Source organism: Chiloscyllium plagiosum, unplaced genomic scaffold (genome assembly GCF_037043375.1).
Source record: "Chiloscyllium plagiosum isolate Xiang-an unplaced genomic scaffold, Cpla_swu_hap1 HiC_scaffold_21, whole genome shotgun sequence".
NCBI classification, from domain to species: domain Eukaryota; kingdom Metazoa; phylum Chordata; class Chondrichthyes; order Orectolobiformes; family Hemiscylliidae; genus Chiloscyllium; species Chiloscyllium plagiosum.
Window position 1 is genome coordinate 32,617,791 of NW_028270159.1, and position 23,210 is coordinate 32,641,000.

Consider the following 23,210-nt stretch of genomic DNA (forward strand, 5'->3'; position numbering starts at 1 on the left):
GTCTAAAGAGAACACAAAGTGGAAGAACTATGAGACTTCCATACAACCTGAATCAGTAAAGTCAGGGATCCGGAGGAGATGGGAGTAGTGGTGAATGTAATTTTTAACATGAATGTATAAATTAAAACAGTAAGAAGAGAGCTTGGGGCAAGATGTTGTAAGAGGTAATGGTTAATGTTGCCAATGGCATGAAGCTCCACTGTATTTGAAGATATCAAACAGTCTTGGGTGAGGAAGTTGAGAGACTAGCTCTATGTCATGAAGGGGAGTCATCTATGTTTCCCATTAGTCTTAGAACAGAATCTTGTCGGGAACTGAATGATGTGGTTTATGGTGAGGACTGTGAGATGCATGCAAAATGTCCAATGAGGTCTCCCTCAATGTCAGGAACAGCTCACTGTATCTTTTATAGAACAGCACGGGCATGGCAAGACTCTTGCTAGCCATTGGTAAGTTGCCTAGTAAGGGAGATTAATGCTCATTAATGACCTTATTAATTGTAAATCTCGCCTCTTTATTATGCAGTTTCCCATTTGACCACCAGTCATAAGCAAACTAGATGCCAATAAGTCTCGACATGGGAGTCAGAGCAGCCACCTGGTGACTTCAACTTAATGCTTGCTCCAAAGGACTTCCCCGTTGGAAGTCACTGGGCACCAACTTCTCAGAGCATGCTCAATGGGCATCAGCCACATGCATCCAATGTCCACAGTCACTGACAAATCTTCAATCCATTTACAGTATGCTTCTGTATTTCAATGCTTCACCTCAAGGTGAAATAGCAATCAACATTATGGTGTTGCATCAAGGACACTGTATACTCAAAACCAGTTGATCAACTGGACCAGGCTTCTGGTTTGTTCACTTACTGTCATAGTGTTCACTCACTCTGAGCCTGTATACTCACAGCATCACTCCTTGCCTTGCTCGGCACTTGTGTTGCCTTGTCTTTTTCTCCTTTGCCCATCAACCAGAGGCACCAGGCTCACAGAACTGCTGTATTACCATGCTGTTCAGCACAGACACAAAGCCAGGAACATTTTCAGCAGGCTTCCAGTCAGGCTGCCAAGCACAATAAGTCAAAAGCAGCCTCCTAGAACAGTCCAAGGGCTATGGGCAAGGTAAGTCAGCCATTCCTTGTAAGGGGTGAGGAGCTGAATGTTGGACAGCTCATCACCCATGTTGACTCCTGGAATGGCAAAGAGGCAAGCATTGAAAGAGATGTAAGCAGATGGCACTGCTGTTATTTGTGGCACAGTTTTAGACATGTTCCAGGCAAGTGACGAGGCAGTGCAGAGGGCATGTAGCATTGGTGATGTCAGGATTTGGAGTGGATGATGGCAAACGAGGGAAGATGTCACAGGTAATGGTGAGAATGACAGAGCATGATCCTTGCTGGGAGGTGGGTACGGTAACAGAGATAGAGTGAGTGAGGTATCAGAGAGAGGATGTTTGACTTAGCCTGGCAGAGTGGAGAAAAATCTTCTTCCAATACTGATGGACATTCCTCCAGATGTCTTAGACTACTAATCCAGGCAGCAAGCTCAGATCAAGCTAGCATGGTCTGACATCATTCCACGTCTGTACCCCCCATTCGGTATGATCTATGATCTCCTGGTACCTGTCTACAAAGCAGGGTGCCAAAGTTCTCTCGACAGCCATGTCTGGGTCAAAGTTCAGGAACGGAGCAGGACTGAGTTCTAGCGTTGCCAGTCAATCCTTGGCAGTGGCGAGTTGTTCCAGGAATGATGTGTGATAAGATGGGGATAGAATCAAGCCAGAGGAGTACCATTGGGGTGGGGTAGATCTCACTTGGCCTTTTTGGAGACTCACTCCGAAAAACCTGATTAAACTGAATGAAAAAAAAAACCCAACTGGAATAAGGATGCCTGTTTCATTGGTTTTATTTTTGTTCAGAGTTGCATCTCTGTTCTTCTTAAACATTTCTTTCTATCGATGACTCAAAAGACAAGTGGACATTTGGCTCCAAAACTGGCTGTAACGACCTGCTGCTAACTTTATTTCCTTTATTTTGGAGAAGTCAATGCTGTTTCCAGTTGATTAATGTCCACAGTTAACCACAGTGGACTTAACTACAGAACTCAAATTGATAATTCAGCTTGTAGGAGACTGCCTTTATTCTGCACTGTTCCACAAGTTGTTATAATAAGAGATGAGTTAATTAATCTCTCCTTGGTCGGTCATTATTAAAGTCATAGAGTCATAGAGATGTACAGCATGGAAACAGACCCTTTGGTCCAACCCGTCCATGCCGACCAGATATCCCAACCCAATCTAGTCCCACCTGCCAGCACGCGGCCCGTATCCCTCCAAACCCTTCCTATTCATATACCCATCCAAATGCCTCTTAAATGTTGCAATTGTACCAGTCTCCACCACATCCTCTGGCAGCTCATTCCATACACGTACCACCCTCTGCGTGAAAAAGTTGCCCCTTAGGTCTCTTTTATATCTTTCCCCTCTCACCCTAAACCTATGCCCTCTAGTTCTGGAATCCCCGACCCCAGGGAAAATACTTTGTCTATTTATCCTATCCATGCCCCTCATAATTTTGTAAACCTCCACAAGATCACCCCTCAGCTTCCGACGCTCCAGGGAAAACAGCCCCAGCCTGTTCAGCCTTTCTCTGTAGCTCAGATCCACCAACCCTGGCAACATCCTTATAAGTCTTTTCTGAACCCTTTCAAGTTTCACAACATCTTTCCGATAGGAAGGAGACCAGAATTGCATGCAATATTCCAACAGTGGCCTAACCAATGTCCTGTACAGCCGCAACATGACCTCCCAACTCCTGTACTCAATACTCTGATCTATAAAGGAAAGCATACCAAACACCTTCTTCACTATCCTATCTACCTGCGACTCCACTTTCAAGGAGCTATGAACCTGCACAATCTACTTTCATTTTTATTTAGTTCCTTTTGCTAAATTCTGCTTTCCCTTCAAGTTTATCACACAGTCTATCCTCTTCCATCACAATACAGCTTCATACATCATTGAAGACAGGTTTCAGGTCCAGTAGCTCTAGGTCAGGAATCAGGTCAGCGCTCTGTGTGTGACAATGAAAATAGAAAGCACTCACTGGTCACTGGACACCTGGCACAGATGGTATAGGCTCGAGGACCTTCAAGAAAATTGGCCATGTCCTCCTTTTGAAAGGTGCAACTCAGAATGAAATTACTTGGAATTTAAAGTAATATTCAACAAAATGCCTTTTTTCACTCTTTCTCTTCTTTAAAGTTTTACATGACAAACATTCTGTAAGTATGTAGGCACCTGGTGTAAATACAAAATAAGGGACTGTACAGTCTACCTAGAATATGGTCTAATTAAAGGTGTTGTATTTCAAAAGAAGTAGTGAGTTTCATCTCTGACACTGTGGTTAACTGTGGACATTAATCAACTGGAAACAGCATGGATGCACGAGAAGAGTAACAGTGTCAGAGCCTTGAGCAGAGCTGTGAGATCATTTTGTTTTTTACACCTTTGGATAAAGGCAACAAAAGAGGGCCATTGGCAACGAAACCATTTACTTCTAGAAACACAAACTATTGTACAATTAATTCTGCTCCAAAGTTTCCATTTTATAATTTATCAGTTCCCACGTTTAACTTTTAATGCTAGATTGTGTGTGATATTGAGATCAGAACTGACCTCGTTTACTCTAGTCTACACTTTCTGGTTATCAATCTTTGTTAGAAATCTGCACAATTTTAATATTGGCTACACCTTATATTCCCATCAGAGCAATCAATAATGGTATGATACCAGAATTGGTTGTCCCTTTTGTCCAGTCAGGTGTTTGTTGTATAAGGGTGTAGGACTCTGAAAGAATTAATGTCAAGGAATGTGGTAAACACCACCCAATACTACCAGGACTAGAACAGAAGAACAGCTTTAGTTCACAAAAGAAGTCTCTGTCGTTACTCTTAGTAACAATGTCTAACATGACAATACAACTTTGACCTTGTTACTATAATCTTGTTTAGTAAAAGATCTCTTCTCATTTGTGTACCAAATGGTTTTCCTCTACCACACTGGAACGAGCAAGCCATGTCGATTCTTACTAGGAAAGAGGATGGTAGCAGCAAATCCACAATTACATGCCATAATGACCAGTGGTGAGGTTTCATTTTACAACATGGGGGCAAATGGTGCAAAATCTATTTAGGACAGAGAAAAACTGCTGCCACCTTTGGAGATCTCAACATCCTTCAGGCACCTTGAAGCCTTGTTTGTGGTCAAGGTTTGTGTAAAGATTTATAACTCAGGTGTCAATTGTCGTGGTTGTGGGTATTTTCGCCAAGCTGGAAAGTTGATGTGCAAAGGGATTTTATCCCTTGTCTAGGTGACATGTTTGGAGCTTTCTGTGAAAGGCTGCTGGACTATGTCTTCTGGAATTTATTTGGTTCCGTTCCTGCTGCTTCTGATTACCTGTTCCGGTTGTTTGTCGTAGTGGCAGGTAAATTGGTCCAGGTCATTGTGCTTGTTGATACAGTCCGTGGATGAATGCCACGCTTGTAGGAATTCTCTGGCTGTCCTCTGTTTAGCTTGTTCTATGATCATTGTGTTGTCCCAGTCGAATATGTGGTCCATGTCATCTGTTTGTGCAGTTAAGCAGCAGCTGGAAGAGTTGAACTTTTCTGACTCCCACAGAAGGGAAACCTGCTGCAAGATTCAGCAAAGCTAGAACCTACAGGCGAGGTAAAAAAACATTTCAGAGCTGGTATGGGTTACGTAACAGCAAACATGAGTTCAGAACTCCATGGAGGTGAAGCACTTGTCACACCAAGGCACTTTCAGGTTGAACTGGGTATCAATGATCTATAAGAACAATCCCGAATTGAAGTTCTGCCAAACACCACTGGAGGCTTCATGAATAAAGATGAAATCGCTGGTGGATGAAAGAAAACTTTCAAAATAAAAGGTACAGTTTTCAGGCTGGGAAAATTAGAAGTGAGCAAACTACTTACCACCTAGCTAGTGGGCGTCATGATCCCTGGCGACAATGAGGAGAGTCAAAGGACACAGAAGAATTTAAAACAGGGTTGCAGATGTGGGAATGGTTGAAGCCAGAAATAAAGCATTGAAAGGGTAATTTAGAAGCCTTTAGCAAATAAGGTCTAATGGAAGAAGAAGGTTAGGAGACTAGTGAAGCTGCAGACAAACTGAGGAATCTGTTACTTAAGCTGCAGCGTGGCAGGACATATTGATTTAAACCACGCACAGCAGGAATCATCTCAGAAAAACCATTAATCTATCTTATAAAGCCATTAAAGGAGCACGAATCATTATCAACGCTGTAAGTAGCAAGTTTCAGTCAGTAAAGCCATTAAGGAAATGAGGATCATTTATTAATGCTGTGATTGGTGGGATTCATCTATGGAAACCACAAAAAGGCAGTGATTTTCCATTTACTTGCAAAAGGAGGAAGTCATCCATCTTACTTGCAGAGTGCAGGGATTCTTCATTTTGAATGCACAAGTAGAACAGTGCAACACAAGACAGCAGCAACATTGCTATACCACAGAAGTAAGAGTCTTTCAAGCACAAAATATTGTCATCACATTAGGAAGGCATGGCATCTGAAATAATATTGCTCTGAAGATTTTGTTCCAGGGTCGGCCAAGTTAGACACAGCATTGGATATCTTGGAGAAAACAAATTTTAAGATACAAAAGTTGGTACCGATCAAAATATTAATCAGCAACCAAACAAATTAATTTACTTTATATTTAATTTTGGATTATAACTGATGCCATTATAGCTTTCTAATTGTTCGAAGAAGAAATAAAAAATATGTCACAGAGCAGCAAGAAGACAAATAGCTAATGCAAGGAAGTTCATTTTGTGAAAGAGCTTACAATAAAAGAAAAGCCGGTCATTTATAGTGCAACTAGGTAATCTAGACCTGGCTTTTTGGCAACAGAGGATATCGATGTCAATTGACGTTCACTAATTTTAGGCTTAACATAGAGGTGAGTATCACTATAATTATCAAATAGTGTCAATTGATTTTACAAGCAGCAGCAGTGCAATTACAGGGTCCAGAGTGATATCGGATTTGAAAAATGTGGTGCTGGAAAAACACAGCAGGCCAGCATCCGAGGAGCAGGAGAATCGACATTTCGGGCATAAGCCCTTCTCCAGAGTAATATCGCCTAAGATTCAAGGTATGCGACAAGCAACTCTGCAAAACAAGTGTCAAGTTGTGAAGGATTTATATGTACTTCACAATCAATAATTCTCACTTTTGAGCATGAATATGCATTATTATGTGACACTTCTCCAATGGTGGAGGGAATCAAATTAGTTAAAATGAAAACAAAACAGTTAAGAGCAGGACGAAGTTCATCATCTATGCTTGAAGTCTGCTAGAGTTGAGCAGAATCAAATAGATGTCAGGAAAAGGTAAACTCAGTGGCTAGAGATCACTCAATCTTGGCGGAAAGTCTTTTTTTGAGGTCAGTGGTGCTCACCATCCCTTCAATGCTCACGGTTATGTCTGGATCATTGCTTGTTATATGTAATAAAATGTTCAAAGTGTAGAAGCCACGGCACTATCATGAAGCAGAACAACAACACTGCACTCCGTAACAGGGAAGATAATGGCCTAGTGGTATTATCACTAGACTATTTATCCAGAAACTCAGCTAATATTCTGGGGATCCATGTTCAAATCCTGCCATGGTAGATGGTAGCATTTCAATTCAATAAAGAATTTGGACTTGAGGATCTAGTAATGACCATTGTTGATTAACACAGCTGGTTCACAAATGTCCTTTGGTGAAGAAAATTGCCATCCTTATCTGGTCTGGCCTAGATGTGACTCCAGACCTCCAGCAATGTGATTGACTTTTAACTGCCCTCTGGTCAATTAGAGATGGGCAATAAATGCTGGCCTAATCAGAGACACCCGCATCCTGTGAGTGAATTTTTAAAAATAGACATTGTTACAAGCCCATGTTTGTATGAAATTACAAATGGATAGTTGAGCCTGAGAGACAACAATGCATCATGAATCAATTCAGTAACTTTCAAAAATTACCTTTCACCAATATGCGAGCCATGCACCCTTTTGATGTATCAATGCATTCCTGGCATCAAGTTGCTTAACAATGATATTCTTACCAGCCACTCAGCTATGTTTGTGTTAGTGCAAATATTTATCTTATCCCCACTTTCAAATACTTACTTAAAACAGGACCTGTTTACTAAAGTATCATGCAATGCTTTCGTAAAGTTCCATTAATTTTGTGTTCATTTTTCATCATTTTCAGTATTCAAGGATTGTTGAAATGGTTCATCCTTAGTTGCCCTGAAAAGCTGGTAGTGGATCATCTTACAGGGCCAGTGCAATGCATACAATGAATGTACTTACCTAGCACTGTTAAGCAGAGAGTTGCAGGATTTCATGACAAAAGTAAATTAGTTAAATTCCATTTCAATATTTTAGTCAGAATAGCTGGTTGTTTTAGGCAGGTAGGCTTTGAAATGTAAAAAAATGTTAATCTGAAATGAATGAGTAATTAATTTGTTAAATTAATATGGAACTACAGAATTCATAAATAATGAATGAATAGTCTTACTTTTTCATTATCCTCCCAATTAGTAAGAAAAATCAATTATCTCTTCCAAATTTATTATGCAGATCAATAGCAGACCAAATAGCGAATCACTTAGATAACTGCACAATATCATTAACTCAAAGTAAACATGGTCCTCATCCAAGCACAGAATTATAATGGGGCAAGTAATTTTCCATTTATTCTCATTGCACAAATCCTATATTTAACCTGTTTATGTGCAATTCTTTTGCCTAAGGCATTAGTTTTAAATTTATAAACAACTTTGTCTTAATAACAGAAATGTCAGATATTTGCTTGGCTATGAATAGTGATTTAATCACACTAACTATCAATTCTTCAATTACGGGTGGGATAATTTTAAGCTTTTTTGCTTTGTTATCATACCTTGATGTCTATCTTATGTATGTGTGTGTTTTTATGAATGTGTGTGTGTGTGTGCGCGCACGATGGATAGATCAAAAATCTACTTATAGCACTTAATGGCAAACTACACCATGTAACAAGTGGACTTGATTAGAAATAGCAGAATGTGAGATTTGAGCCAAAACATTTGATTGTACTACCATGGGAACTGACACGATAGAAGCTGGAAATTCCAAAATGTTGTATGCAACACCAGGAACCCCCACACTCATCACTGGTGCTATTTAAAAGGCCAGTGACCCTTACGTACAGAGAGTCTGTTTTGATTCACATTTACTTTTGTAACATATCATAGAATCCCTGCAATACTGAAAGAGGCCATTCAGCCTACTGAGTCCGCAATGACCCTACAAAGAGCATCTCAGCCAGACTACACCTTCAGTCTATCCCTGTAACCCCACATTTAGCACAGGTAACCCACCTAGTCTGCACATCCCTGGACACTAGGGGCAATTTAGCATGCCAATCCACCTAACCTGCACATCTAGACTGGACTTTAGGAGGAAACTGGAGCACCCAGAGGGAATCCATGCAGACAGGAAGAGAATGTGCAGATTGCACACAGACAGTTGCTGAGGGTGGAACTGAACCCAGGTCCCTGGCGCTGCGAGGCAGCAGTGCGAACCATTGTGCCAACTGCATATATAGGAGTCCTGGGAGGAAGTTCTAGGAGGCATTGTGATGAGTTGTTGAATTTTGAAGGGAGTGTCATTACATCATGACAGGCTGAACAGAGGTTCTTGCCAGACGTGACAAGAGCCTGCTCCATTATCTCCCGACACTGCACTGCTGTTCCCCACCCTGTATGATATGACAGGATTGTGGAGCAGAGGTTGCAGAAAGGGCAAGCTGTGCACAGAAAGATGAAGAGACAGGCTTTTCATGGCAGCTGCACTAACCTTTTGAAGAACTTGTTCCCGACCTTCAGTTCAATCAGGAGCAATGTCTGGAAATGTATCATTCAACAAGAAGCTGGTCACTGATCTCTGCCACCTTTTCAACAGAACTCAGTGCCAAGCAAGAGGGTGAAAGCTATTCTGCCGTTGTTACCATTGTCCTCTGCTTCAACAGCAGCAGATCATTACCACATTTTTGTAAATTTTCAGTCAAATCCTTTTGGAGAACAGTCTTGCAGGATTTGATAAGGGCTTCTCTCTCTCTCTCTCTCTCTCTATCACCATAAGTTCAGCAGAAGTTAATATTGTAAATTCTGCAAGAAAATTCTCTGCATTAGTTGCTTCTAGCAACATCAATGAAGCACTCGAGGACATTTTACCATTTTGTCAGAAGAGGAAATCTTTCACAGTTTCCACAGCTCAACCAACACAGCATGGAGGCGGGCTATCTTCCACTGCTGTGACAATATTTCTCTCCAATGGAATCAATGGCACAAAATTGATTTGCATTCAACCCTGACAGATATCTTGAAATCCAACACTCTCATTGTGCTAAAAGGTTAAAATAATGAGATTGAAAACAGAAGCTTGCATATTTTTGGGCCATTTATCTCCCATCCCGGAGGCTTCCTGCCTCATTTCTCATTCCTGCCCGAAACATCGATTTTCCTGCTCCTTGGATGCTGCCTGACCTACTGTGCTTTTCTCACACTAATCTAATCTTGACTCTGATCTCCAGCATCTGCAGTACCCACTTTTGCTTAAGTCTGATTAGTTCACTTGCTCAATCTGCTATCAATAAATCAGTTTTTAAAAAATATCTGCATAATCAGAGTGGTAAGAAAAAATATTGACATGCATCTCTATAGATTATCTTATCTGGGACACTCCACTATTTAACCTGGGTAATAAAATTACATAGAATAAGCTGCCATGAGGCGATAGAGATTGAATGTGAAATGACACAATACTCAGCACCTGTTACATTGATGACAACAATGTTCCAGGGTGGTCAAAGTTAAAAATCACCCTACACCAGGTTATGACTCTATGACTCTAAGATACCTGTTGGACTTTAACCTGGTTTTGTGTGATTTTTAACTTTGTCCACCCTAGTCCATCACCGGCACCTCCACATCATGGCTTCCAGTGTGGTGCCAGGTTAGAAGGGGCTTCACTATTATGTTACATTTTCCTAGCAGTCTCTGTGTTGATACCTTAAGATAAGCACTGTACATGTATGAGCCTTAGTTGCCAGCAGAAAATTGCGTGGGGTTCATTTTGACTTTGACTGATGGTGGTAGGTGCAATCTGATGGCTCATTCACCCATTAAAAATCCCTCTCAGCTTTGATCTGTGTTGGCTTTGGTGGAAATCAAAATCAGAAGCCTTGTCTACCGGAAGGCTGAGTTGATATTGTACACTTTACACTTATTAACCAGAGTTAAAACTAGCCTGAGTGTGGATAACACACTGCATAGAAATTGGATCATGCCACATCCATTTTTCAAGTATGAATTACGTCTTAAAATGTCCAGTGGCAGGTAGCATTGGCATGCCTCTACTTTGTTCAAAGTATCCTGTCACCTTATTTGTTTACTAAATGCCCTAAGCATGTACCAGAACTATACAAAGGCATAACTGTAGCTAATTCAGGGTGTAGTGTTGGTTGCGGGACCCCTTTGTGAAATTGGTCTACTTGCGGAACGTTTCAGAGAACACCTCTGAGACACCCGGACCAACCAACCCAACCACCCCGTAGCCCAACACTTTAACTCCCCCTCCCACTCCACCAAGGACATGCAGGTCCTTGGACTCCTCCATCGCCAGACCATGGCAACACGACGGTTGGAGGAAGAGCGCCTCATCTTCTGCCTGGGAACCCTCCAACCACAAGGGATGAACTAAGATTTCTCCAGTTTCCTCATTTCCCCTCCCCCCACCTTGTCTCAGTCAAATCCCTCGAACTCAGCACCGCCTTCCTAACCTGCAATCTTCTTCTTGACCTCTCCGCCCCCACCCCACTCCGGCCTATCACCCTCACTTTGACCTCCCTCCACCTATCGCAATTCCAACGCCCCTCCCCCAAGTCCCTCCTCCCTACCTTTTATCTTAGCCTGTTGGACACACTTTCCTCATTCCTGAAGAAGGGCTTATGCCTGAAACATCGATTCTCCTGTTCCTTGGATGCTGCCTGACCTGCTGCGCTTTTCCAGCAACACATTTTCAGCTCTGATCTCCAGCATCTGCAGCCCTCACCTTCTCCTGCCTCATCATTTGCTTTGTCACATGTTAAACTTACCAGATACTTAAACTTAGCAAGTACATCAAGGAGCTCTTCAGATGGCTCTTTCAGTGGTTTGGTGATAAACATTGTCGGATGCCACTTTTGTGAAGTGCCTTGACTCATTTTATGACATTTTATTTGCTATATCAAGGAACACTCTTGTCTCTGTGTCTATTAGGTAGAATCACTTAAAATACTTTTTTTTCTGAAAACAAACTGATTTCATTTTTTTTTTAAAACAGTTTTTCACTTTTTTATTTTTCTTTACCAAATGCATTAACTCTGAAAATCAGTTTTGAAATTTGACAAATGTCATGTGACAATAAAATGCACTGGTTCCTGAGCCACCCTGAAATAAAGGCAGTTCTATAATCCATCTCTGTCTCAGACAGGTGCACATAGAGAGATGCTAACTGGGTGTGTGCCATTTAGTATGACGGAGAAGGGAATATGAGGTAATAGGTTCATTTGTGTCTTACCTTCACCTTTGAAATATTTTTGAAGCAAACCACAATCCACCAAATAGCTGTAGTGAATGGCATTTTCTACCTCATTGTGAACCTATAAGACAGTCCTCTATATTGTGGATAATACAAAGATATTGAATATGTAGTATTTCATGGTCCTGTTGAATGCTTGAGTTGAGATTAATTTGTGCTTTGAGTGCTGTGCAATAGTTTGCAATAAAAGTAATTGCTTCTTACCAATTACTGGTTATATGAATATAGTTTAATCCCACTTCATAGCATCTTGCTTACTTAGCAGTGCTTCTTCATTTTGTCTGTCATAGAGTAATACAGATGCATAGCACAGAAACAGATCCTTCGGTCCAATTCATCCGTGCTGACCAGATATCCTAACCTAATGTAGTCCCATTTGCCAGCACTTGGCCCTTATCCCTCTAAACCCTTGCTATTCATATAACCATCCAGATGCCTTTTAAATGCTGTAATTGTACCAGCCTCTATCACTTCCTCTGGCAGCTCATTCCACACATGCACCACCCTTTGCATGAAGAAGATGCCCCTTAGTCCATTTTAAATCATTCCCCTCTCATGCTAAACTTATGCGCTCTATTTCTGAACTCCCCTAACCCAGGGAAAAGACTTTGTCTATTTACCCTATCCATGCCCCTCATGATTTTATAAACTTTGATAAGGTCGCCGCCCAGCCTCTGACACTCCAGGGAAAACAGCCACAGTCGATTCAGCCTCTTTCCGTAGCTCAAATCCTCCAACCCTGGCAACATCCTTGTAAATCTTTTCTGAACCCTTTCAAGTTTCATAACATCATTCCTTTAAGAGGGAGACCAAATTTGCACACAATATTCCAAAGATGACCTCACCAATTTCCTGTACAGCTGCAACATGGCCTCCCAACTCCTATACTCAATGCTCTGACCAATAAAGTTAAAAATCACACAACACCAAGTTATAGTCCAACAGGTTTATTTGGAAGCACTAGCTTTCAGAGCGCTGCCCTTTCATCAGGTGGTGGAGTAAGAGATACAGGTGTTGTATGATTTTTAACTTTGTACACCCCAGTCCAACACCGGCACCTCCAAATCCTGACGAATAAAGGAAAGCATACTAAGTGCCTACTTCACTATCCTATCTACCTGAGACTCCACTTTTAAAAAACAATGAACCAGCACTCCACAGGACCTTACCATTAAGTGTAAAAGTCCTGCCCCTGATTTGCCTTGCCAAAATGCAGCACCTCACATTTATCAAAATTGAACTCCATCTGCCACTCCTTGGCCCATTGGCTCATCTGATCAAGATCCTGTTGTTCTGAGGTAACCTTCTTTGCTGTCCAATACACCTCCAATTTTGGTGTCATCTGCAAGCTTACTAACTATACCTCCTGTGTTCACATCCAAGTCATTTATGTAAATGACAAAAAACAGTGAATACAGTCCTCACACATTATTAACACAGCCATCTGTTATCAGGCTTAAAATGGTTGTGCGTCAAAAAGAGTCCATGACATGCTTTGGATTTCCACAAAGGATAATGTAGTGATTGAAACCAGGTGGCTCTCATTGACGATGAGATCCTTGACTGGAATTGTTAACCTGGACTAATCAAGGAGCCCTGGCTGACAGATATAACCAGGAGGTTCGGCAGGTCTCCTCAATCTAGAGACTGACTTTGAGCTGACTGGTCAGAGCCCAAATCAATGAAGGGTGACTCGGCAATGGAATACCGGTCTCTGTGCAGTTATTTCAGATACTATTGGAAGAGTAAGTGTCATTCAGTTTTTCATGAATTGCCTCATTTGTGCCTCAATTCCTTCTCTAAGGAAGTAAATAAATAAAACATCAGAAAGTCATTATAACCAGGTAATAAATTTATAATCTTATGGCGGACATGGATTGAACTATCATAAACTATCTTTGAAGAGGTACAGATGAGATTAAGTATCAGTGATTTTTATTCTTTAATTAAATTGACTCTTTTCTCTGCTTGAACATAGCCTACATTTTACAAAGCATTGGCGGGGTCACAGGTCATGCTGAGCAGTTTAGTGAACCAGGCACGTGCCATGCTGGATGAACAGGCCCGGCATCTACTTAACGAACATGAGCGGACAACTATGGCCTATTATCTTGATGAATACAAGGAAAACAATATAACTGTTCAGGCCTTGGTTATGGCTCTCTTCGAACTCCTAAACACACATGCAAAGGTATGTTACTAAATGCTGTTCATACTGTGACGTTCTAGCAAGCACATTGACAAACAGAACCGGTGTTTGTTCAGCCACCGCTTCTTCAAATTACTGCTTCAGCAAAAACCTATCATACAGATTGAAGGCTGAAAACTGTCCATTTGGAGACTTACATGAGTTAACATCATTGCCTGAATTTGTATCATTAGAAAACGTGTGAATTCCAATTTGTTTAAGTAACAACAATATAGACAAGTAAAATGAGCAAATAAGTTGTAATTAAAATGAACTCACCTGCTACTGTGCTTGACAAATTCTAATGTTATGGCTAAAGGCAAAATACTATGGATGCTGGACATCTGAAACAAAACAGAGAATGCTGAAGAAACTCAGCAGGTCTAGTAACATCTATGGAGAGAGAAACAAAGCTAAAGTTTCAATTCCAGTGTGACTCTTTAGCTCTGAAGAAGTTATATCGGACTCAAAATGTTAACTGAGTTCTTCCAGTGTTCTATGTATTCATTTTAAATGTTGGGCACACATACTTGCAAATTCATTAAAGTTTTGGCAGGATCTCTAGAACATACAACTCCTATTAAAAGCAGGATTACATGTGCCTCTTCAGTTGATTCTTCTGGGGACTTGCAGAAACTTGCTTTTACTTGCAGAAAAGCCAGTTCTGCATCAAACAAATTCATGCATTAGTTGGTCATGAAAAAGGAGCCTGGGTTGGGCTTCTGTTAGCTCCATCTTTGTGAAAATATGTACAGAAAATAATATAGTTCACATTTTTTTCTGACAACTGTAAGAAATTCTTTGGAGTAGATGGCAAGATAAAAGAAAAACATGGGAACTGGCTGCACTCTCAGTACATCTGTGAAAGGACACAGCAGCTGAACAACAAACTAAAACATCCCTTTAAAGAGATACCTTCACAGAGGCAGAACTATCAACTTGAATTTTTATGAACTGATGCCAGATAAAGTAATGTCATATTTCAAGGATTGTCAGAGGGCAGATAATACATGTCCCAAAATATGTCCTTGTCTTGCTTTTCTTCACTTTTTGAATGTTCAATGGTCTGTCAGTAACTACCTAGGAGGAGGAATCAGCATATCAGAAGTGTTCCTGTGCAGAATTGTTTTGATGGTGTTTGTTCTGTGATGGTGGATTCTTGTTTGAAATTCAAATCAAGACAGACATGAGAATGCTATTCTGGAATATAAAGTAAGGGCTGGACAAAACTCATTTGTCATCAGTCAGCATTAAATTCTAGTGCATATGAATCTAAACCCAACCACTCCTGGTCAACCCAGCTTGCTTTGTATTTCCTACTTGACATCAGTTCGAGGAAATGATCCATCAGCTCACAATACCCAAGGTAGGGTGGGGCAAAGCAGAGTGGCTGGCATTTGCCATCTCCCCAGAATACGTTTGAACAAATAAGTCATTTTGCAAAATTCTCCTGCCGGCACACAGCAGACGGGAAAAGGGCTGCAACCCTGGTATTTGTGCAAACAGCCATGGAGTTCCACAAAATAACTCCTCAACTGAATGCATTTCCATTGAATATACTTCTGGCTTAACTAAATCAGCTCCACTGCTAATGTTAGTTAGAGAAAGGAGTTATAACTCATCTCTAATTTATAATCTCGTCTTCTGATGAACCACACCAGCACGGCAGTATTATGAAATTATTCCTTCTCTGTAAATCAAGACAGGTTGAGTGTGTTTGCTAAGACATGATAGATGCTGTATTATGTGGCTGAATGTGAAGTTATAAACTTCAGTGTGATAAACAGAAAGGCAGAATAGTATCAATGCTTACACATTAGAAAATGTGGATGTACAAAGTAATCTAGGTGTCCTTGCACACCAATCAAAAGAAAGCAACCAGGCAGTTTCTATGTTCTAGAACATAGAACATAGAACAATACAGCATAGAACAAGCCCTTAGGCCCACAATGTTGCGCCGATCTGTGAACTAATCTAAGCCCATCCCTTACAGTATCTCATAATCATCCATGTGCTTATCCAAGGATTGTTTAAATGCCCCTAATGTGGCTGAGTTAACTACATTGGCAGGCAGACCATTCCACGCCCTTTCCACTCTCTGAGTAAGGAACCTGCCTCTGACATCTGTCTTAAATCTATCACCCCTCAATTTGTAGCTATGCCCCCTCGTACAAGCCAACGTCATCATCCTAGATAAAAGACTCTCAGTTAGAAGGCAAGTGATATGTTGGAGGAGGATTTGAGTGCAGGAGTAGAGATGTCTTATACAACATCTTGGTTAGACTGCACCTGGAATAGTTCTGTGTACTGTTTTGGTCTCCCTACCTAAGAGACGATATATTTGCCATTGAGGGATGGGGATGGCAGACTATTGCATGAGGAGAGTTTGATTTGACTCGGTGTGCATCCACTAGAATTTATGTGGATGAGAGGGGATCTGATTGAAAAATATAAAATTCTAACAGAGTGAGACATTCTAGATGCAGTGAGGACATTTCCTTTGACTGGAGAGTCTAGGATTGGGTCACAGTTTCAGGATACAGGTTAGACTATTTCTTCACTCAGTGTCGCCAACCTGTGGAATTCACTCCCAGAGAAGACAGTAGAGAGGCCAGGTCACTACTTATATTTAAGGAAGAGGTTTTGTTTTTAGATCTTAAAGGCATCAAGTGGTATCGAGATAAAGTGGGAAGGTGACATTGAAGTAGATGATCATTATTGAAGACTGGAGTAGGTTTGAATGGCTGAATGGCCTATTCCCGCTCCTGCTTTCTATGTTTCTATGATTACACCAAATAGAACATTTCATAAATGCAGTTCCACCAGCAGAGCTGTTCCCTACCTGGAGCTATAGGTTGGGAATTTATATACCTACCCCTCACTGTTTTTTCACCCATTATAAATAGGAAGGGAACAGAGGGATACAGACCACTGAGAGTCAAAAGGTTTATTGTTTAGAAAGGCATTGTGAATCAGTGCATTCTGTGAGCTGCAGGGCCTTTCCTGTGATGTACTATCCTTTGTTCTTTAACCTTGGCAGTAGGATGTTCAGTGAGACTGAACACCAGAATTTTCCAAAGTAAACTACAGTAGGTTGTGGAAATCTGAAACAAAGTCAGATAATGCTGAAAAACACTTAGCAGGCTTGAAGAACATCTGTGAAGATGGAATCAGAGATAACCTTTCAGGTTCGATGACTGTTCACCAAAACATATCCATTTTTGACAGAGGCAGATAATCAACCTGAAATGCTGACTGTTGTCTCTTTCTCCACTGGTGTGACCCACCCTGATGAGTGTTAGAATCCCTACATTCAGCCTATCTACTCCACCAACCCTCCAAACAGCATCCCACGCAGACCAGCCACTCCACCCTATCCTATAACCCTGCGTTGCCTATGGTTAACTCACCTCACCTGCACGTTCCCGGACACTTAGGGTAACTTAGCATGGCCAATCCACCTAACCTGCAAACCTTTGGACATTGGGAGGAAACCAGAGCACCTAGAGGAAACCCATGCGGAAATGTGGACAATGTGCAAACTCTGCACAGACAGTTGCCCAATGGTGGAATCAAACCTGGCTCCCTGGTGCTGTGAGGCAGCAGTAATAGCCACTGAGCAACCATGCCACCCATGTGTGCCAATGTTTGCATGGATGGCTTTATCTTCATTGTTGACATTGTCATCTTTGTAGCCTGAACAATGCTGTGATATGTATTCCCACAATTTCCAACTGTTCAATTCCTTGAGCACCTCGCAGGGCAAGAGGTCAGGTGGGCATCCATGCTTTGATCAATACTCCTGAAACCTTAATCAGGAATAAAACAGCGAGTGCAGAAGAAACTCAACAGACCTGGCAGCATCCATGGAGTTATGGTTTCAGGTCCAGTATGACCCTATTTCCGAATGAAAGAGTAGGCATATCAGACTCAAAACATGAACTCTGTTTCTCTTTCTACATATGCTGCCAGACCTTTGGCCTTCTCCTGCACTTTCTGTTTTCTTTCAGATTTCTAACATCTGGAGCATTTTGCTTTCGACTCGGTCAAGCGTTTGTTTTTGTTTGATCATGGGATGTGGGCATCACTGGCTAAGCAAGCATTTATTACCCATCGCTAATTGCCCAGAGGGCAGTTTAGAGTCAGCCACATTGCTGTGGGTCTGGAGTCACAATTGTGTAAGCCAGACCACGTTAGGATGACAGATTTTCTTCCCATTAGTGCATTAATAAACCAAATATATGTTTGGAGTCACAATTGTGTAAGCCAGACCAGGTTAGGATGACAGATTTTCTTCCCATTAGTGCATTAGTAAACCAAATATATGTTTATGATCTGATATCAACATGGTCATCATTTGGCAAGCTTTTTTTATTTCAGATTGATATTGATTTCAAATCTCACCATCTATCTTGCTGGGATTCAGACCCATGTCTCAGGAGGCTGGGTTTCTGGATGACTAGTCCAGTAACACAACCACTACTCCATAACCTCCCCTTTATGCCTTGGCCCATGAGTTGGAAATAGTAATAGCCTCAAATCCCCAAAGTAACACGTCAAAGCATTATAAATAAAGTGTTCTTTTAATTCTGGCAGAATCTCGAGAGATGGGATTTCAGATTGCCAAAAGCTCTCTTGCTCACATTTAATTCTTACAGATTGAGGATCATGTTTTCGTAAGCCCTGGGCTGGATTTAGAACTGTGTCCCTTAGGAGTGCAAACTGAGCATTCAGGCACAAATTGTTGATGTCCTCCTGACCCAATGTGTAAAATTGCATTGCCAAGGTGAATAAAAAGAAGATGAGGTAAAAATTCCAGAAAGGGCTATACTGAGATACAGTAAGACAATTATGAAATTTAGAAAACTGCAGCTTTCACTTTGTCACTACTCGTACTGCACATTCAACATTCTAAACCTGCTCTTTATTGCTTGTTAGTTCTCCTTGCTTTCGGAGGTTCGAGGTGTAATCTCCCCTCAAGATCTGGATAGATTTGATAATATGGTATTGAAACGTGAGATTGCGTCAATGAAAGCTCGCCAGAATTCCAGCACAGGCACGGATTCCTACTCTGTCATGTCTTATGGAGACACAGCCTCATCCTCCGTTAGTTACTTCACATCTACAACACTCAGTTCAGCCCGGGTAAGTCTCTGGAGTAAGATGAGTGCATTGCTTAATGGTATATCTATTATATGATTCTTTAAAGCTGACCTGCTGAAATACTTAGAATTTCTGATGTAAACACTTGCTTGAATGTTTTATACATATTAATGCTGAACAGAGTATTAAACCCAAATGTTGACTTCATTAAGTCATCAGTCAATATAATCTTGGCTGGTCTGGTTGAGGATATTCTATGACCATTGAAAAAAGGCAGATATTGTTTAAAATCCAAACCAAACAACCAAAACTATTACAAAATTAACCATATCTCCCTCAAACTAACAATACCAGAGGGTTAGGAGTAAGCTTGGGTTTAGTGGCATATACCTCACAGATGTCACTATTGGATATTGTGAACAAAATCTGGTTTGCTCCATCCCAATGGTGTTCCTTCCTGATCCATAGCTTGCATTAATCTTTAGTTTTTCCCATTCTGAGCTCATTCCCTCCAGCATACTCAATTTATTCTCAGACTTGGTTCATTCTTAATTCTGGCATAATCAAAATCAATGACACCTTTTCTACTCAATGGTAACCATATCCATTAGCAAACATATTTACAGCAGAGTGTTAATGTTATAAACTTGTTTCCATTGAAGACCTTGCTCCACCGTAAAATTAAGAATTGATCTGGAGAAGCCATTTATTGGGGTAGAATTTGCCTTTCTGCAAAATTAACCTTGTTGCAATGACACCAATAAATTGAGAGAGATGTCAAGCAGGTTTTCAATTTGCCCATCAGCTGTTGTGTAATGTTCCACAAAGTTGTGACCTAGCCCATTGTGAGAGCAAGGCTGATCCAGTTTGCTGCAGTGCCCATTACTTTAGCTTTTCAAGTTGAAATTATTGGAATGTACATTCTTTTCAGTGAAGCATCAGAACAACTGTTGTATCAGTCTGTGATTGGCTGGCAGCCATAATGTGCATCAGCACAGCTGGTGTGTGTCATGGCAGATCAGAAATCCCTGCAGAAAGCAGGAAAATGACTAACAAATCTAGGATTTCATTTTCATCTGTGTTTATATATGTCTGGAAAAATTGATTTTTCATAGGAAACTGGGGCTTTGCTGTTTTATTCTTGGCATCAAAGGAAATACAGCAGCAGATGGGTTTTTTTGTGAAAAGTTCAGATTTGCCTATTTTCTGATGTAAAATTATTTTCACTCTTTTTCACTTGAGTGGAGCACACTTTTGTGAAAATAAGCCTAATTTGGAACATGGCGTATCTCCCGCTTTGCTCTTGATTTTTTAAAAATATTATCACTACGTGTCTTCGAGTGCACTTTGCAGGATGAACCTATCATGGGTTGCCTGTTCTATCTTTGAGCTAATATGGTTTTTTGTCTACCTTCTGTTTTCATTGAAATGTGATTATTACAGGAGCGCCTGTTATGGTTAATAGACCTTATGGAGGTACAGCTTTTTCTGTGTGTGATCTCAAGTGATGTGGTTTCCATAGTAAAGGGTGTTCATTATGCTGAGTGCTGTGGAGCTGCTTTTGTGTGCAGCACATCCTGTTTTCCATTGATAACTAGCCCATCTTTGTTTTTAATGGGTTTCTCTTGTTTGTCTCAGTGTGGATTTTGCATGTTTCTCCTGTCAGTTTGTGTTCTCTTTATTCTGATCAGGAATACATCTGTTAATGGTAAAAGGACATATATCTTAGCACAGCACTGCAGCTGCATAGTGAAAAACAGTGCTTCTGTGAAACAAAAATACAAGTAAATTATGGTGTTACTGTGCGTAAGGGCATGAGCAGCTCACAGCAAAGTTTCCTGGAATCTGTGTACCATTAAAATTGTGTGACTGTAGGTACAACATTATCAGGGAGCCAGATATTGAAATATTTAGATCCTCAATGCAATTTTGAACCACACAAGCATATAAGTCCATCATTCTCCCCTCAAAAAATCTTCAAAGTATGAACTGAATTTCCTGCCCATTAATTTTTGACACTGAATCCATTTCATGCAAGGCAGTTTGATGAAGCTATTCCTAATTGTAATATGCTCCATAATCTGTCTTTTCACAAGATGTAAGTGTAATATTAAACCTCCATCTGTGTGATACATTTGTGGATAGCAGCTTCAGAATATCCGGGAACTTTTGCAGTTTAGAACAATTATCTTCCACATTTTCCAAAATTTTTAATTAATATCTTTAGAAAAAAATCACATTTTCTATTTTGCTACTTAAAATCATGTGCTGTTCAATCCCCTTTACATGTAGTAAATGTTCAACATTTGTGTATATGATGTTAAGATTATACTTCAAAGTATTTTGTGACTTGAAGAGTACTTGAAGAGTAGAGGAATATTGCTTCAAAAGGACACCAGACATCTGCATCTTTTTTTTGTTTATGAGGAGGAAGGACTTGCTGTGGGAAATGTCACGTACTGTCAACGAACAGCAGACTTTGAAACCTGTTTAAAATATGTCCTGCTCTGAAAGTTATCCTCATTATTGCTTTTCAACTGACAGTAGTTGCTTGAAACCAAATGGTCTATACTCGGCACTATCTTCGCAAACCCATCAGCTTTTCATATAGAGTCATACAGCATGGAACCAGACAGACCCTTTGGTCCAACTCATCCATGCTGACCAAGCTTTCCAAACTAAACTAGCCCCATTTACTTGTATCTGGCTCATATCTCTCTTAATCTTTCCTATTCGTGTACCTATCCAAATGTCTTTTAGATGCTGTAACTGTACCTGCATCTACCACTTCCTCTGGCACTTCATTCCACATATGAACCACTCTCTGTGTGAAAACGTTGGCCCTCAGGTCCCTTTCAAATCTTTCTCCTCTCACCTTAAAAATATGCCCTTAGTTTTAAACTTGCCCACCGTAGGAAAAAGACCTTTGCTATTTATCTATGGCCATCATGATTTTATAAATCTCTGTAAAGGTCACCCCTCAACCTCCAATGCTCCAGTTAAAAAAAAATTCACAGCCCATCCAGCCTCTCCCTGAAGGTCAAACCCTCCAATCCCAGCGAAATCCTTGTAAATATTGTCTACACACTCTCCAATTTAATAACTTCCTTCCTATAGCAAGGCAACCAGAACTGTACATAGTATTCCAAAAATGGCCTAACTAATATCCTGTACAATTGCAACATGATGTCCCAACTCTTATCCTCAATGATCCGAGCAATGAAGGTGAGCATGCTAATTCTTAACCACACTGTCTACTTGTGATGCAACTTTAAAAGATATATCTACCTACATATTCTATGGACCTATACATAAATATAAATATAATCAATATATTCACCAACCAAACACAATGAGCATTGCAGATCTTAAATAAAAGCATGAAAGCTGGACAAACTCAGCAGGTCTGCCTGACAGCATCTGTGGAGTCAGAAACAAAGAACATTCTTCAGTTCTGATGAAAGTTTATCAACCTGCAACATTCATATCTCACCATAGAGTCTGCCTGTGCTGTTGCATTTTACAAGCTGACTTTGGTCTTATTTCATGCTTCCAGCATCCACAATATTTTGCTCTAGTGTAATATTTAAAACTGAACTATTTGTCTATGCACATTGATAACACACAGGGATTTGGATCACTTCTCCTTGATGATGTGCCTGAGGGAAAAAAAATATGGGCAGGGCACTGGAAAAGCTTGTTTTCTTCCCCAACATGTGCAATGAGAACATCGATACCCACATTTACCATTGGTGCCAGCCTATGGAGCATTGGAACATCTTATTTGAACACGTGTATTTGTAAAACTGTAACACCTTCCCCATTGCACTGGAGCATCAATCTATATTATGTAAAAACTTTGAACAAAGTTTCCTTATTTTTTAAGGTTGCACTTCAACCAGAACGTGGCATAAATAACTTGTCTGCTTTGTTTTAAAATTTAGCCAAATTTTATGTGTAAATGTCATGGAAAGATTCCAGACTCATGCGTCGAATAAGTTTTGTTAGATAACTTTGGGTATTGAATTTGAAGAATTAAACTATGTCTTTGTCACTTAGCTACTTCTGCATTCAGGATGATGCAACACAGATGTAGGATATTCAATCAACAATGTCTGCTTCGCCTTGTTAAAGAAGCTAACCCTGTCCCTTTCTTTTGCTAAAGCACTCAATGTTATCTTTCACAAGAGTACAGGTACACTC

General features: G+C 40.5%; 1 protein-coding gene across 5 annotated transcripts in view; it reads left to right on the forward strand.

Moving 5' to 3' along the window:
* LOC122564787 (whirlin) overlaps window positions 1-23,210 on the forward strand; it is a 221,895-nt gene that overhangs the window by 134,879 nt on the left and 63,806 nt on the right. For 4 of the 5 annotated variants that reach the window (XM_043720015.2, XM_043720016.2, XM_043720020.2 and 1 more), the window contains 2 exons: window positions 13,695-13,907; window positions 18,843-19,049. In XM_043720015.2, coding sequence (XP_043575950.1) covers window positions 13,695-13,907; window positions 18,843-19,049 — 420 coding nt within the window. The remainder of the gene's footprint in view (window positions 1-13,694; window positions 13,908-18,842; window positions 19,050-23,210) is intronic. The other variant, XM_043720018.2, reaches the window with a different exon arrangement.